Source organism: Spironucleus salmonicida, chromosome 6 (assembly GCF_000497125.1).
Source record: "Spironucleus salmonicida strain ATCC 50377 chromosome 6, whole genome shotgun sequence".
In the NCBI taxonomy this organism is placed as follows: domain Eukaryota; phylum Fornicata; order Diplomonadida; family Hexamitidae; genus Spironucleus; species Spironucleus salmonicida.
Window position 1 is genome coordinate 1,183,816 of NC_090601.1, and position 12,621 is coordinate 1,196,436.

General features: G+C 46.4%; 3 protein-coding genes across 3 annotated transcripts; 2 read left to right on the forward strand and 1 right to left on the reverse strand. All coding sequences in view use genetic code 6, as the record gives it.

The window, feature by feature from the left end:
• Positions 1 to 205: 205 nt before the first annotated feature.
• On the reverse strand, positions 206 to 7,912 carry SS50377_26319 (SHIPPO 1-like protein; the record flags this gene model as incomplete). The annotated part of the gene is made up of 1 exon (XM_067910129.1): positions 206 to 7,912. The coding sequence occupies one exon, from the start codon at positions 7,910 to 7,912 to the stop codon at positions 206 to 208; it is 7,707 nt and encodes a 2,568-aa protein (XP_067762885.1).
• Positions 7,913 to 8,683: 771 nt separating this feature from the next.
• SS50377_26320 (uncharacterized protein) lies at positions 8,684 to 10,417 on the forward strand (the record flags this gene model as incomplete). The annotated part of the gene is made up of 1 exon (XM_067910130.1): positions 8,684 to 10,417. The coding sequence occupies one exon, from the start codon at positions 8,684 to 8,686 to the stop codon at positions 10,415 to 10,417; it is 1,734 nt and encodes a 577-aa protein (XP_067762886.1).
• Positions 10,418 to 10,587: 170 nt separating this feature from the next.
• Positions 10,588 to 11,463, forward strand: SS50377_26321 (Cysteine-rich membrane protein 2; the record flags this gene model as incomplete). Its single annotated transcript, XM_067910131.1, has 1 exon — positions 10,588 to 11,463. The coding sequence occupies one exon, from the start codon at positions 10,588 to 10,590 to the stop codon at positions 11,461 to 11,463; it is 876 nt and encodes a 291-aa protein (XP_067762887.1).
• Positions 11,464 to 12,621: the final 1,158 nt, after the last annotated feature.

The following is a 12,621-nucleotide window of genomic DNA, read 5'->3' on the forward strand; positions in this document are numbered from 1 at the left end:
TAAACTAATAATGATATGATTATTTTATATATATTATAATTTTAATAAAATGGTATAAGTCACACATGTTATAGTCTTGTTCTGATATATTTTAACATGATGGTAGAAGAATGAACAAGAAAGGTAAATATTTATAAATCTATAAAATTTAGCCTTTAATTTATTCAAGTAAATTATATCTTAATCGTAATATTGACAAAATACATCACCATTTCTTCTACTTGATATAGTCTGATGGGCCAGGGGCATCTTAAAATATTATATCTTACCGCACAGCTATAGTCTATTATTTATTTAAAAGAGTGGATTATCCAGCATATTCTCCAGGCGCGGGTGTCACTTCTTTTTATGCCTTTGGAAATCTTTCATGTATAAGGAGTTCACCTGATTTTTATCGTGAGATTTAATAATCTCCTGGACCAGCTGTAATTTTTAAAGGTTTGACCTCAGACTGGGAGAAGGGCTGAACCTTGGCGTCGAAAATGCCCTCTCTGCTCTGGTCATACGCGCCTGGGCCGGGCTTCCTATCCTGGTGTGGATCCGCGTGGCGGTCACCAATATATGCGCCAGCCGCTGTGGGCTGAGGACGGACGTTATAGGGGCCAGGAGTAGGCTCGATCGCGGCCTCTCGCTTGTCATAGATCGCACCGCCCTTAGAAGTGAGGGTGGAGCCGGCTGCTATCATGGGGATGTCATTTACCTCGGGGCGGGCGTTATCCCGGTCGCTCTAAGGCATCATGCCGCCTTTAGCTTCCCAGACTGCGGGGGCCTGGTAGTCGGCTGGGCCGGGACCTTAGTTCACGGGTGCATCGCGTCTGACGGCAATGGTACTTGGGTTCACCTCGCGCTGTTTCGCCTCATAGGCACCTGGGCCTGGAGTGGCCTTCTTGGCAGGTGCTGCCATTTTGTTTCCAATATTTCCGCCTAGGACACTGCGTTCGAGATTGGGGTTGTAGTCACTGGGGCCGGCCGTCTATCTGGGTTGCTTGACCTCAGACTGGGAGAAGGGCTGAACCTTGGCGTCGAAAATGCCCTCTCTGCTCTGGTCATACGCGCCTGGGCCGGGCTTCCTATCCTGGTGTGGATCCGCGTGGCGGTCACCAATATATGCGCCAGCCGCTGTGGGCTGAGGACGGACGTTATAGGGGCCAGGAGTAGGCTCGATCGCGGCCTCTCGCTTGTCATAGATCGCACCGCCCTTAGAAGTGAGGGTGGAGCCGGCTGCTATCATGGGGATGTCATTTACCTCGGGGCGGGCGTTATCCCGGTCGCTCTAAGGCATCATGCCGCCTTTAGCTTCCCAGACTGCGGGGGCCTGGTAGTCGGCTGGGCCGGGACCTTAGTTCACGGGTGCATCGCGTCTGACGGCAATGGTACTTGGGTTCACCTCGCGCTGTTTCGCCTCATAGGCACCTGGGCCTGGAGTGGCCTTCTTGGCAGGTGCTGCCATTTTGTTTCCAATATTTCCGCCTAGGACACTGCGTTCGAGATTAGGGTTGTAGTCACTGGGGCCGGCCGTCTATCTGGGTTGCTTGACCTCAGACTGGGAGAAGGGCTGAACCTTGGCGTCGAAAATGCCCTCTCTGCTCTGGTCATACGCGCCTGGGCCGGGCTTCCTATCCTGGTGTGGATCCGCGTGGCGGTCACCAATATATGCGCCAGCCGCTGTGGGCTGAGGACGGACGTTATAGGGGCCAGGAGTAGGCTCAATCGCGGCCTCTCGCTTGTCATAGATCGCACCGCCCTTAGAAGTGAGGGTGGAGCCGGCTGCTATCATGGGGATGTCATTTACCTCGGGGCGGGCGTTATCCCGGTCGCTCTAAGGCATCATGCCGCCTTTAGCTTCCCAGACTGCGGGGGCCTGGTAGTCGGCTGGGCCGGGACCTTAGTTCACGGGTGCATCGCGTCTGACGGCAATGGTACTTGGGTTCACCTCGCGCTGTTTCGCCTCATAGGCACCTGGGCCTGGAGTGGCCTTCTTGGCAGGTGCTGCCATTTTGTTTCCAATATTTCCGCCTAGGACACTGCGTTCGAGATTAGGGTTGTAGTCACTGGGGCCGGCCGTCTATCTGGGTTGCTTGACCTCAGACTGGGAGAAGGGCTGAACCTTGGCGTCGAAAATGCCCTCTCTGCTCTGGTCATACGCGCCTGGGCCGGGCTTCCTATCCTGGTGTGGATCCGCGTGGCGGTCACCAATATATGCGCCAGCCGCTGTGGGCTGAGGACGGACGTTATAGGGGCCAGGAGTAGGCTCAATCGCGGCCTCTCGCTTGTCATAGATCGCACCGCCCTTAGAAGTGAGGGTGGAGCCGGCTGCTATCATGGGGATGTCATTTACCTCGGGGCGGGCGTTATCCCGGTCGCTCTAAGGCATCATGCCGCCTTTAGCTTCCCAGACTGCGGGGGCCTGGTAGTCGGCTGGGCCGGGACCTTAGTTCACGGGTGCATCGCGTCTGACGGCAATGGTACTTGGGTTCACCTCGCGCTGTTTCGCCTCATAGGCACCTGGGCCTGGAGTGGCCTTCTTGGCAGGTGCTGCCATTTTGTTTCCAATATTTCCGCCTAGGACACTGCGTTCGAGATTGGGGTTGTAGTCACTGGGGCCGGCCGTCTATCTGGGTTGCTTGACCTCAGACTGGGAGAAGGGCTGAACCTTGGCGTCGAAAATGCCCTCTCTGCTCTGGTCATACGCGCCTGGGCCGGGCTTCCTATCCTGGTGTGGATCCGCGTGGCGGTCACCAATATATGCGCCAGCCGCTGTGGGCTGAGGACGGACGTTATAGGGGCCAGGAGTAGGCTCGATCGCGGCCTCTCGCTTGTCATAGATCGCACCGCCCTTAGAAGTGAGGGTGGAGCCGGCTGCTATCATGGGGATGTCATTTACCTCGGGGCGGGCGTTATCCCGGTCGCTCTAAGGCATCATGCCGCCTTTAGCTTCCCAGACTGCGGGGGCCTGGTAGTCGGCTGGGCCGGGACCTTAGTTCACGGGTGCATCGCGTCTGACGGCAATGGTACTTGGGTTCACCTCGCGCTGTTTCGCCTCATAGGCACCTGGGCCTGGAGTGGCCTTCTTGGCAGGTGCTGCCATTTTGTTTCCAATATTTCCGCCTAGGACACTGCGTTCGAGATTGGGGTTGTAGTCACTGGGGCCGGCCGTCTATCTGGGTTGCTTGACCTCAGACTGGGAGAAGGGCTGAACCTTGGCGTCGAAAATGCCCTCTCTGCTCTGGTCATACGCGCCTGGGCCGGGCTTCCTATCCTGGTGTGGATCCGCGTGGCGGTCACCAATATATGCGCCAGCCGCTGTGGGCTGAGGACGGACGTTATAGGGGCCAGGAGTAGGCTCGATCGCGGCCTCTCGCTTGTCATAGATCGCACCGCCCTTAGAAGTGAGGGTGGAGCCGGCTGCTATCATGGGGATGTCATTTACCTCGGGGCGGGCGTTATCCCGGTCGCTCTAAGGCATCATGCCGCCTTTAGCTTCCCAGACTGCGGGGGCCTGGTAGTCGGCTGGGCCGGGACCTTAGTTCACGGGTGCATCGCGTCTGACGGCAATGGTACTTGGGTTCACCTCGCGCTGTTTCGCCTCATAGGCACCTGGGCCTGGAGTGGCCTTCTTGGCAGGTGCTGCCATTTTGTTTCCAATATTTCCGCCTAGGACACTGCGTTCGAGATTGGGGTTGTAGTCACTGGGGCCGGCCGTCTATCTGGGTTGCTTGACCTCAGACTGGGAGAAGGGCTGAACCTTGGCGTCGAAAATGCCCTCTCTGCTCTGGTCATACGCGCCTGGGCCGGGCTTCCTATCCTGGTGTGGATCCGCGTGGCGGTCACCAATATATGCGCCAGCCGCTGTGGGCTGAGGACGGACGTTATAGGGGCCAGGAGTAGGCTCGATCGCGGCCTCTCGCTTGTCATAGATCGCACCGCCCTTAGAAGTGAGGGTGGAGCCGGCTGCTATCATGGGGATGTCATTTACCTCGGGGCGGGCGTTATCCCGGTCGCTCTAAGGCATCATGCCGCCTTTAGCTTCCCAGACTGCGGGGGCCTGGTAGTCGGCTGGGCCGGGACCTTAGTTCACGGGTGCATCGCGTCTGACGGCAATGGTACTTGGGTTCACCTCGCGCTGTTTCGCCTCATAGGCACCTGGGCCTGGAGTGGCCTTCTTGGCAGGTGCTGCCATTTTGTTTCCAATATTTCCGCCTAGGACACTGCGTTCGAGATTGGGGTTGTAGTCACTGGGGCCGGCCGTCTATCTGGGTTGCTTGACCTCAGACTGGGAGAAGGGCTGAACCTTGGCGTCGAAAATGCCCTCTCTGCTCTGGTCATACGCGCCTGGGCCGGGCTTCCTATCCTGGTGTGGATCCGCGTGGCGGTCACCAATATATGCGCCAGCCGCTGTGGGCTGAGGACGGACGTTATAGGGGCCAGGAGTAGGCTCGATCGCGGCCTCTCGCTTGTCATAGATCGCACCGCCCTTAGAAGTGAGGGTGGAGCCGGCTGCTATCATGGGGATGTCATTTACCTCGGGGCGGGCGTTATCCCGGTCGCTCTAAGGCATCATGCCGCCTTTAGCTTCCCAGACTGCGGGGGCCTGGTAGTCGGCTGGGCCGGGACCTTAGTTCACGGGTGCATCGCGTCTGACGGCAATGGTACTTGGGTTCACCTCGCGCTGTTTCGCCTCATAGGCACCTGGGCCTGGAGTGGCCTTCTTGGCAGGTGCTGCCATTTTGTTTCCAATATTTCCGCCTAGGACACTGCGTTCGAGATTGGGGTTGTAGTCACTGGGGCCGGCCGTCTATCTGGGTTGCTTGACCTCAGACTGGGAGAAGGGCTGAACCTTGGCGTCGAAAATGCCCTCTCTGCTCTGGTCATACGCGCCTGGGCCGGGCTTCCTATCCTGGTGTGGATCCGCGTGGCGGTCACCAATATATGCGCCAGCCGCTGTGGGCTGAGGACGGACGTTATAGGGGCCAGGAGTAGGCTCGATCGCGGCCTCTCGCTTGTCATAGATCGCACCGCCCTTAGAAGTGAGGGTGGAGCCGGCTGCTATCATGGGGATGTCATTTACCTCGGGGCGGGCGTTATCCCGGTCGCTCTAAGGCATCATGCCGCCTTTAGCTTCCCAGACTGCGGGGGCCTGGTAGTCGGCTGGGCCGGGACCTTAGTTCACGGGTGCATCGCGTCTGACGGCAATGGTACTTGGGTTCACCTCGCGCTGTTTCGCCTCATAGGCACCTGGGCCTGGAGTGGCCTTCTTGGCAGGTGCTGCCATTTTGTTTCCAATATTTCCGCCTAGGACACTGCGTTCGAGATTGGGGTTGTAGTCACTGGGGCCGGCCGTCTATCTGGGTTGCTTGACCTCAGACTGGGAGAAGGGCTGAACCTTGGCGTCGAAAATGCCCTCTCTGCTCTGGTCATACGCGCCTGGGCCGGGCTTCCTATCCTGGTGTGGATCCGCGTGGCGGTCACCAATATATGCGCCAGCCGCTGTGGGCTGAGGACGGACGTTATAGGGGCCAGGAGTAGGCTCGATCGCGGCCTCTCGCTTGTCATAGATCGCACCGCCCTTAGAAGTGAGGGTGGAGCCGGCTGCTATCATGGGGATGTCATTTACCTCGGGGCGGGCGTTATCCCGGTCGCTCTAAGGCATCATGCCGCCTTTAGCTTCCCAGACTGCGGGGGCCTGGTAGTCGGCTGGGCCGGGACCTTAGTTCACGGGTGCATCGCGTCTGACGGCAATGGTACTTGGGTTCACCTCGCGCTGTTTCGCCTCATAGGCACCTGGGCCTGGAGTGGCCTTCTTGGCAGGTGCTGCCATTTTGTTTCCAATATTTCCGCCTAGGACACTGCGTTCGAGATTGGGGTTGTAGTCACTGGGGCCGGCCGTCTATCTGGGTTGCTTGACCTCAGACTGGGAGAAGGGCTGAACCTTGGCGTCGAAAATGCCCTCTCTGCTCTGGTCATACGCGCCTGGGCCGGGCTTCCTATCCTGGTGTGGATCCGCGTGGCGGTCACCAATATATGCGCCAGCCGCTGTGGGCTGAGGACGGACGTTATAGGGGCCAGGAGTAGGCTCGATCGCGGCCTCTCGCTTGTCATAGATCGCACCGCCCTTAGAAGTGAGGGTGGAGCCGGCTGCTATCATGGGGATGTCATTTACCTCGGGGCGGGCGTTATCCCGGTCGCTCTAAGGCATCATGCCGCCTTTAGCTTCCCAGACTGCGGGGGCCTGGTAGTCGGCTGGGCCGGGACCTTAGTTCACGGGTGCATCGCGTCTGACGGCAATGGTACTTGGGTTCACCTCGCGCTGTTTCGCCTCATAGGCACCTGGGCCTGGAGTGGCCTTCTTGGCAGGTGCTGCCATTTTGTTTCCAATATTTCCGCCTAGGACACTGCGTTCGAGATTGGGGTTGTAGTCACTGGGGCCGGCCGTCTATCTGGGTTGCTTGACCTCAGACTGGGAGAAGGGCTGAACCTTGGCGTCGAAAATGCCCTCTCTGCTCTGGTCATACGCGCCTGGGCCGGGCTTCCTATCCTGGTGTGGATCCGCGTGGCGGTCACCAATATATGCGCCAGCCGCTGTGGGCTGAGGACGGACGTTATAGGGGCCAGGAGTAGGCTCGATCGCGGCCTCTCGCTTGTCATAGATCGCACCGCCCTTAGAAGTGAGGGTGGAGCCGGCTGCTATCATGGGGATGTCATTTACCTCGGGGCGGGCGTTATCCCGGTCGCTCTAAGGCATCATGCCGCCTTTAGCTTCCCAGACTGCGGGGGCCTGGTAGTCGGCTGGGCCGGGACCTTAGTTCACGGGTGCATCGCGTCTGACGGCAATGGTACTTGGGTTCACCTCGCGCTGTTTCGCCTCATAGGCACCTGGGCCTGGAGTGGCCTTCTTGGCAGGTGCTGCCATTTTGTTTCCAATATTTCCGCCTAGGACACTGCGTTCGAGATTGGGGTTGTAGTCACTGGGGCCGGCCGTCTATCTGGGTTGCTTGACCTCAGACTGGGAGAAGGGCTGAACCTTGGCGTCGAAAATGCCCTCTCTGCTCTGGTCATACGCGCCTGGGCCGGGCTTCCTATCCTGGTGTGGATCCGCGTGGCGGTCACCAATATATGCGCCAGCCGCTGTGGGCTGAGGACGGACGTTATAGGGGCCAGGAGTAGGCTCGATCGCGGCCTCTCGCTTGTCATAGATCGCACCGCCCTTAGAAGTGAGGGTGGAGCCGGCTGCTATCATGGGGATGTCATTTACCTCGGGGCGGGCGTTATCCCGGTCGCTCTAAGGCATCATGCCGCCTTTAGCTTCCCAGACTGCGGGGGCCTGGTAGTCGGCTGGGCCGGGACCTTAGTTCACGGGTGCATCGCGTCTGACGGCAATGGTACTTGGGTTCACCTCGCGCTGTTTCGCCTCATAGGCACCTGGGCCTGGAGTGGCCTTCTTGGCAGGTGCTGCCATTTTGTTTCCAATATTTCCGCCTAGGACACTGCGTTCGAGATTGGGGTTGTAGTCACTGGGGCCGGCCGTCTATCTGGGTTGCTTGACCTCAGACTGGGAGAAGGGTAATGATCTAGATAAATTAAAAATTTATCTTTTATTTTCATAAGTTCCAGGACCTGGTATTCTTTACTTGTGAAGTGTCTCATGCTTCTCACCTATGAATCCACCAACAGGTGTTTCTTTTTTCGGGAAAAAGTAAAACCCTGGTGTGATATTTTGTTAATCTGGTAGCTTAGGATGTATATTCCCATGGGTATTTCGAAAAGTTGATTTTCCAGTGACATAATCTTTTGGACCAAGATGATCTACATTGGCTCTAAGTTGTTTACCTGCTGATGATGTCCTACTTTAAAGCTTCTACTCCTTTTTCTTTTATATTGCATTTAATTAAATCTAAGCTCTAATATCTTCCATATTTTATAAATAGAAATAAATTTTATTATAATTATGTATAATATATAGGCTATTTATTTAGTTTTTCTTCAATAACAATATTATTATTATTATTATATTGTGATATTTATAATTTTTTCTTATTTTAGTTAATATTTATATTTCATATGAAATAATAGGAATTTATTTGCTTAGGTTAATTTTGTAGACAATATTTATTATTTTTAATATAGATATTAACAAGATAATATATTTTATTATTATATTTTAGACAATATATTTAATAAATTTTACGATAATATCTATAAACTGATAAATATACTTATTTAAAATTATTTAATATTAAATCAGGGATGTTCTTAAAACTCAACGATTATGATATACCTTGAATATAATTGAATCTAGGAAATAAAAAGTAAGAGTATTACTTAGATAGGTAATTGTTAATATGAATATGGTTTTAGAATAGTTAATAATAACCTTTAACAATTCGATTCAATGAAATTGCTTATATAAATTTTATTAATAATATAAACTTTTAGTTCTAAATTCTATTTATTATATACAATATATAATAATATTATCCATTCCATAATTTTAATGCTTTAGGCACTTTAAACAAAATCTATTCCATTAGTCAACGTTGCTTTATAATAAGACTTCAGATTGCCTTTCTATAATCTTAATTAATTATAATAACTAATTTAACTTCTTTCATAATTTTCAGAAACGTCAACTCATGCCGTTATAGCAATATAAATCATCAAAAAAATATAGTATAATGAAAATGTCATGTCAGATACTTCTTAACTTTTAACATAGCTATTATTATCTCTAATTAAAAAATTTGAGACAGACAAATAAGTAATTGTTGACTCAGTTGGAATACTTAGAGTCCTACTCTAAAGATTTTCTAAATTTGTATTTGGAAGCCTTAAGCTATATTTATAAGAAAATTAATAAAATAATACTATTTTAATATCATACGCTGCCCTTTTACCTCAGTTATTAAATGTAACTTAATAAGAGTCGCTATAACTATCAAATTAGATTAGAATAAAGCTATCAGAGTAAGATTTCTTATCTCCTGTAACAAATGGGATTCTTTCATTAGTAGATACAGGTAAATTTTAGTTTCTTGATTCATAAAAATATTTTGATGATCTACACAATAACTACATTAATCGAATCTGTCCAACCTCTAAACAATAATAAGAGCCTCTCATTCACCCATAAATTACAATTTCTTAAAATGTTATTAATTTAGTTATATCACTCCAATAATTGGCAGAATAATTAAACCCAGAAGCCCTTTAGATTTTTGCTGCTATATCAATCAAATCTACTTAAATATTGCAGATTTTTATTAAAATTCTTTAAAATTCCACTGCATAAAAATTAAATTAACAATAATATGAGTAAATATTAGAAATTATATGTTACTTTACAGTTAAAACTAATGTTCTGAATAGTGAAATTTTAAGAGTTTTCTAGTAATTCTTAAGATCAGAATTACTTCAAAATTGTAGCCTTTTAGCATAGTTACATATTTCTCGAATTTGCTAGATTATTGTTCAAAACCGAAATTTGGTATAGAATAAATTTTTAGGTGACATTTTTTCATATTTGCATAAAGCAGTAATAAATATTAATTAACTGAATAATTTTGAGATCTTTGATAAAATTAAAAAGGGAATGGAAAGCTAATAATTCAACCCAATGCTAACCCCTTAAATACAGTCTTCTTAACCACCACCTGTTTAAAACAAACTTGTTCGTTCATTTATAATTTAAATTCTTTTCAATATTTCTCTTCTTTCTGATTTTGATGGGTTCTAGTAAGAAATTTATGATTTGCTTTTCGAAATAAAAATAGTAAATTCAATTTCTGTGTATCGACTTCTGGCTGGAGATATTATTGCTATAAGCGAAAAATCAATTTTTTTTATGAATTTGATGAAAAGTGGTGCTAGGGACCCATAATGGAGGTGTAGAAAATAGTCATTTTTGTATTTTAATTAAAATTTTACCAAACAGTTTTACGTTGTGCCATAACGATTAGATTTTCCATATTTTGAGTCTAAAAAACTAGTTTCTGAAACATTATTAACAGATAGTGATGTAACTGTCTTTTAGTGCTTAGTTGATCCTGTTAATATTATTCAGCAGTTAGGGATTACTTTAATTTAGTAACAATATAATTAACTATTTAATGATACTACACCTTTGCAGTTTTAGAGTTATTTGACTTAGAATATATAATAATACATATAAATTAGTAATAGTGTCTATTAACCTAGTGAAAAAGTGCTTTTTGCATTATAAGTGGCTAGGTGCTGTGCTATGATAAGTAAAATTTTAAGACATTCAACAAACTAATTTTAATCAATTTCAAGTATTCTTAGCGACATTTCTCGTGACTTTTACCAGTGTGTTTGCTGCGTTTATAGCTTTTTAGAGGAAAGAGGTGGTCCTGAATGGAAAGGTGAAGTATTGAAAATTGAAAAAGAAGGGAGTGAGGTATGATGAGTGGTTTCTTAAATTATACTTTTTTAAGTGTATAAATATATTAATTTACAAAAACTCGTAAAAAAATAATATTGATAGATATTAGTATTAGTAGTAAATATGTTCGTGTAGAAATACTCACGATCATGTATTATCTATTAAATAATCATTTTAAATATTTGCCTTAAATGACCCAGTCTACATGTTCTCTCAACCAGAACACATGCATTTCAAACACCCTGTGCAGTGCAACCCCCACAAGTCCCAATGATTAGTTATGTATATCATGTGTAGAAAATCTATCACTAAGCATCGATTGCAACTGCAGAGATGGAACACCTTATGAAGGATGCTAAATTTGCTAAAATAGCACCTGCAGTCAGTGCAGAAAAGGATATTTCGCGTATGGAGATATATGCTAAGCATGCTCTTCTGGTTGTACCGATTGTGATAATAGCAGTTGTAAAGCCTGCAGCGATGGTCTTGTGCCAATTGATGTTTTCTGCGCTCCGACACAATGCAGAAATAAAGCAGACTGCAGAAACGAAAAACTTTTTTGCATAGAAGGCAAATGTAGGCAATGTTCAGTAGCCTGCGCTACGTGCGACTCCGATATGTACTGTGATAGGTGTACTCCAGGATTCTACCTATCAATCTTGGGAAAATGTGTTTAGACCTGCTTTCAGCACCCATTACAAGGGTAATTTTGTGATGATGGTACTGTTAAATCTTGCTATAGTGGTCAGTAGCGATAGTGTGAGTGTGGCGAGGCGGATAATTGTGAGTTCTGCAATAGTGACTTTTCATAATGTAGCTATTGCCTGATAGGCTTTAAAATGTAGTCTGATAAATGTGTTCAATGTGCGGATGGATACAAGAAGATTGGGACACTCTGTTTAAAAACTCATGATATAGATATTTAAGCTAAAAGTGGGATGTCTATAGGTTTTATCATTGGTATTGTGATGGCAATATTATGTGGTGTTTTGGGTGTACTTGGTGTTATGGTGTTCTTGTATTTCCAGAAGAAAAAGGGTTTGGTTGGGGAAGGCTATCATTAATGACATTTAATGTTTTTTGCTAACTTAAGTGTTTGGATATTTAAAAATAAGAATCTTAAAACATTATTGGTTGTGATAATTTTATTTAAGAAATAAGAACCTTGTAATATTGTACTAAATTTTTATGTTTTTAAAAATCAGTAAATAATACAATTTGTTAGTTATGGATATTTTATCATATTATGGCATGGTTGAGTTATTATATTTAATTCAAGGTCTCAACCTTCCTGGAACTTATTTAATTTCCTATTTATTAACTTCTCCTCTATATGAAATCCCTAATATCATTTACAATAAATTAAACTAGGGATATGACCTACCAAAAATATCTTCACCGATATTGCCACGTAAAATGTTTACACTTAAACCAAACTAGTCAGTACTTTAACAGAATGATTAAAACAGACTATTTTGTTTAGACATTTGAAGTGGGATTATAGATAGAATAATATAATCTATATAAAATAAATCATTTTAAATCAAACTCTATATCAATTTTTACATATTATTATTTAGATAATATTTATCAATAAAGAAAAATAATTTAAGCATATACAAAATATCAATATTTCCCCTAAGATAAATAAAAATAAATTTCAAATAAGAAAATAAGTATTGTCCCATTATAATTACCAACAGTTTCTAATTGTGCTTGTTTGTTTTTTAAACTTATCATACAAACAGTCATGATATGAATATATGCATATTTCATTTAAAAAATTTACTTTTCGTATTTATCATTTAATCTCTCGCAAAGTAAAAATTTATTTAAATAGTAATTCTTCTCGAGTGTCATATTTTAGATCTAAATATATTTTTAAAAAATTACCTCCACGTTCTCCCACGCCATGAACTCCTACCAACCCGGCAAATTCTACCTAACACCACTAGTTATCACAGTCATTTATCTCTGCAAACACTGGTATGGTGGATCATCCAAGGAGTTGAACTGCAATTTCACGAGAACTACTTCAACGCCAGGTTTCCAGACATGCAGATCCATAGACATGCGTCATGCCAGATGAACTGCATCTCATTCAACATCTATACATGCATCGGTTACACGCTATCCTAGCTCTGGTTTGCACCTCCTATGGTCAGTTTCACAGTTATTGCCTGCTCTGCAAGTTCAGATCCTGCTGGACTCCATGATTGCAGCTG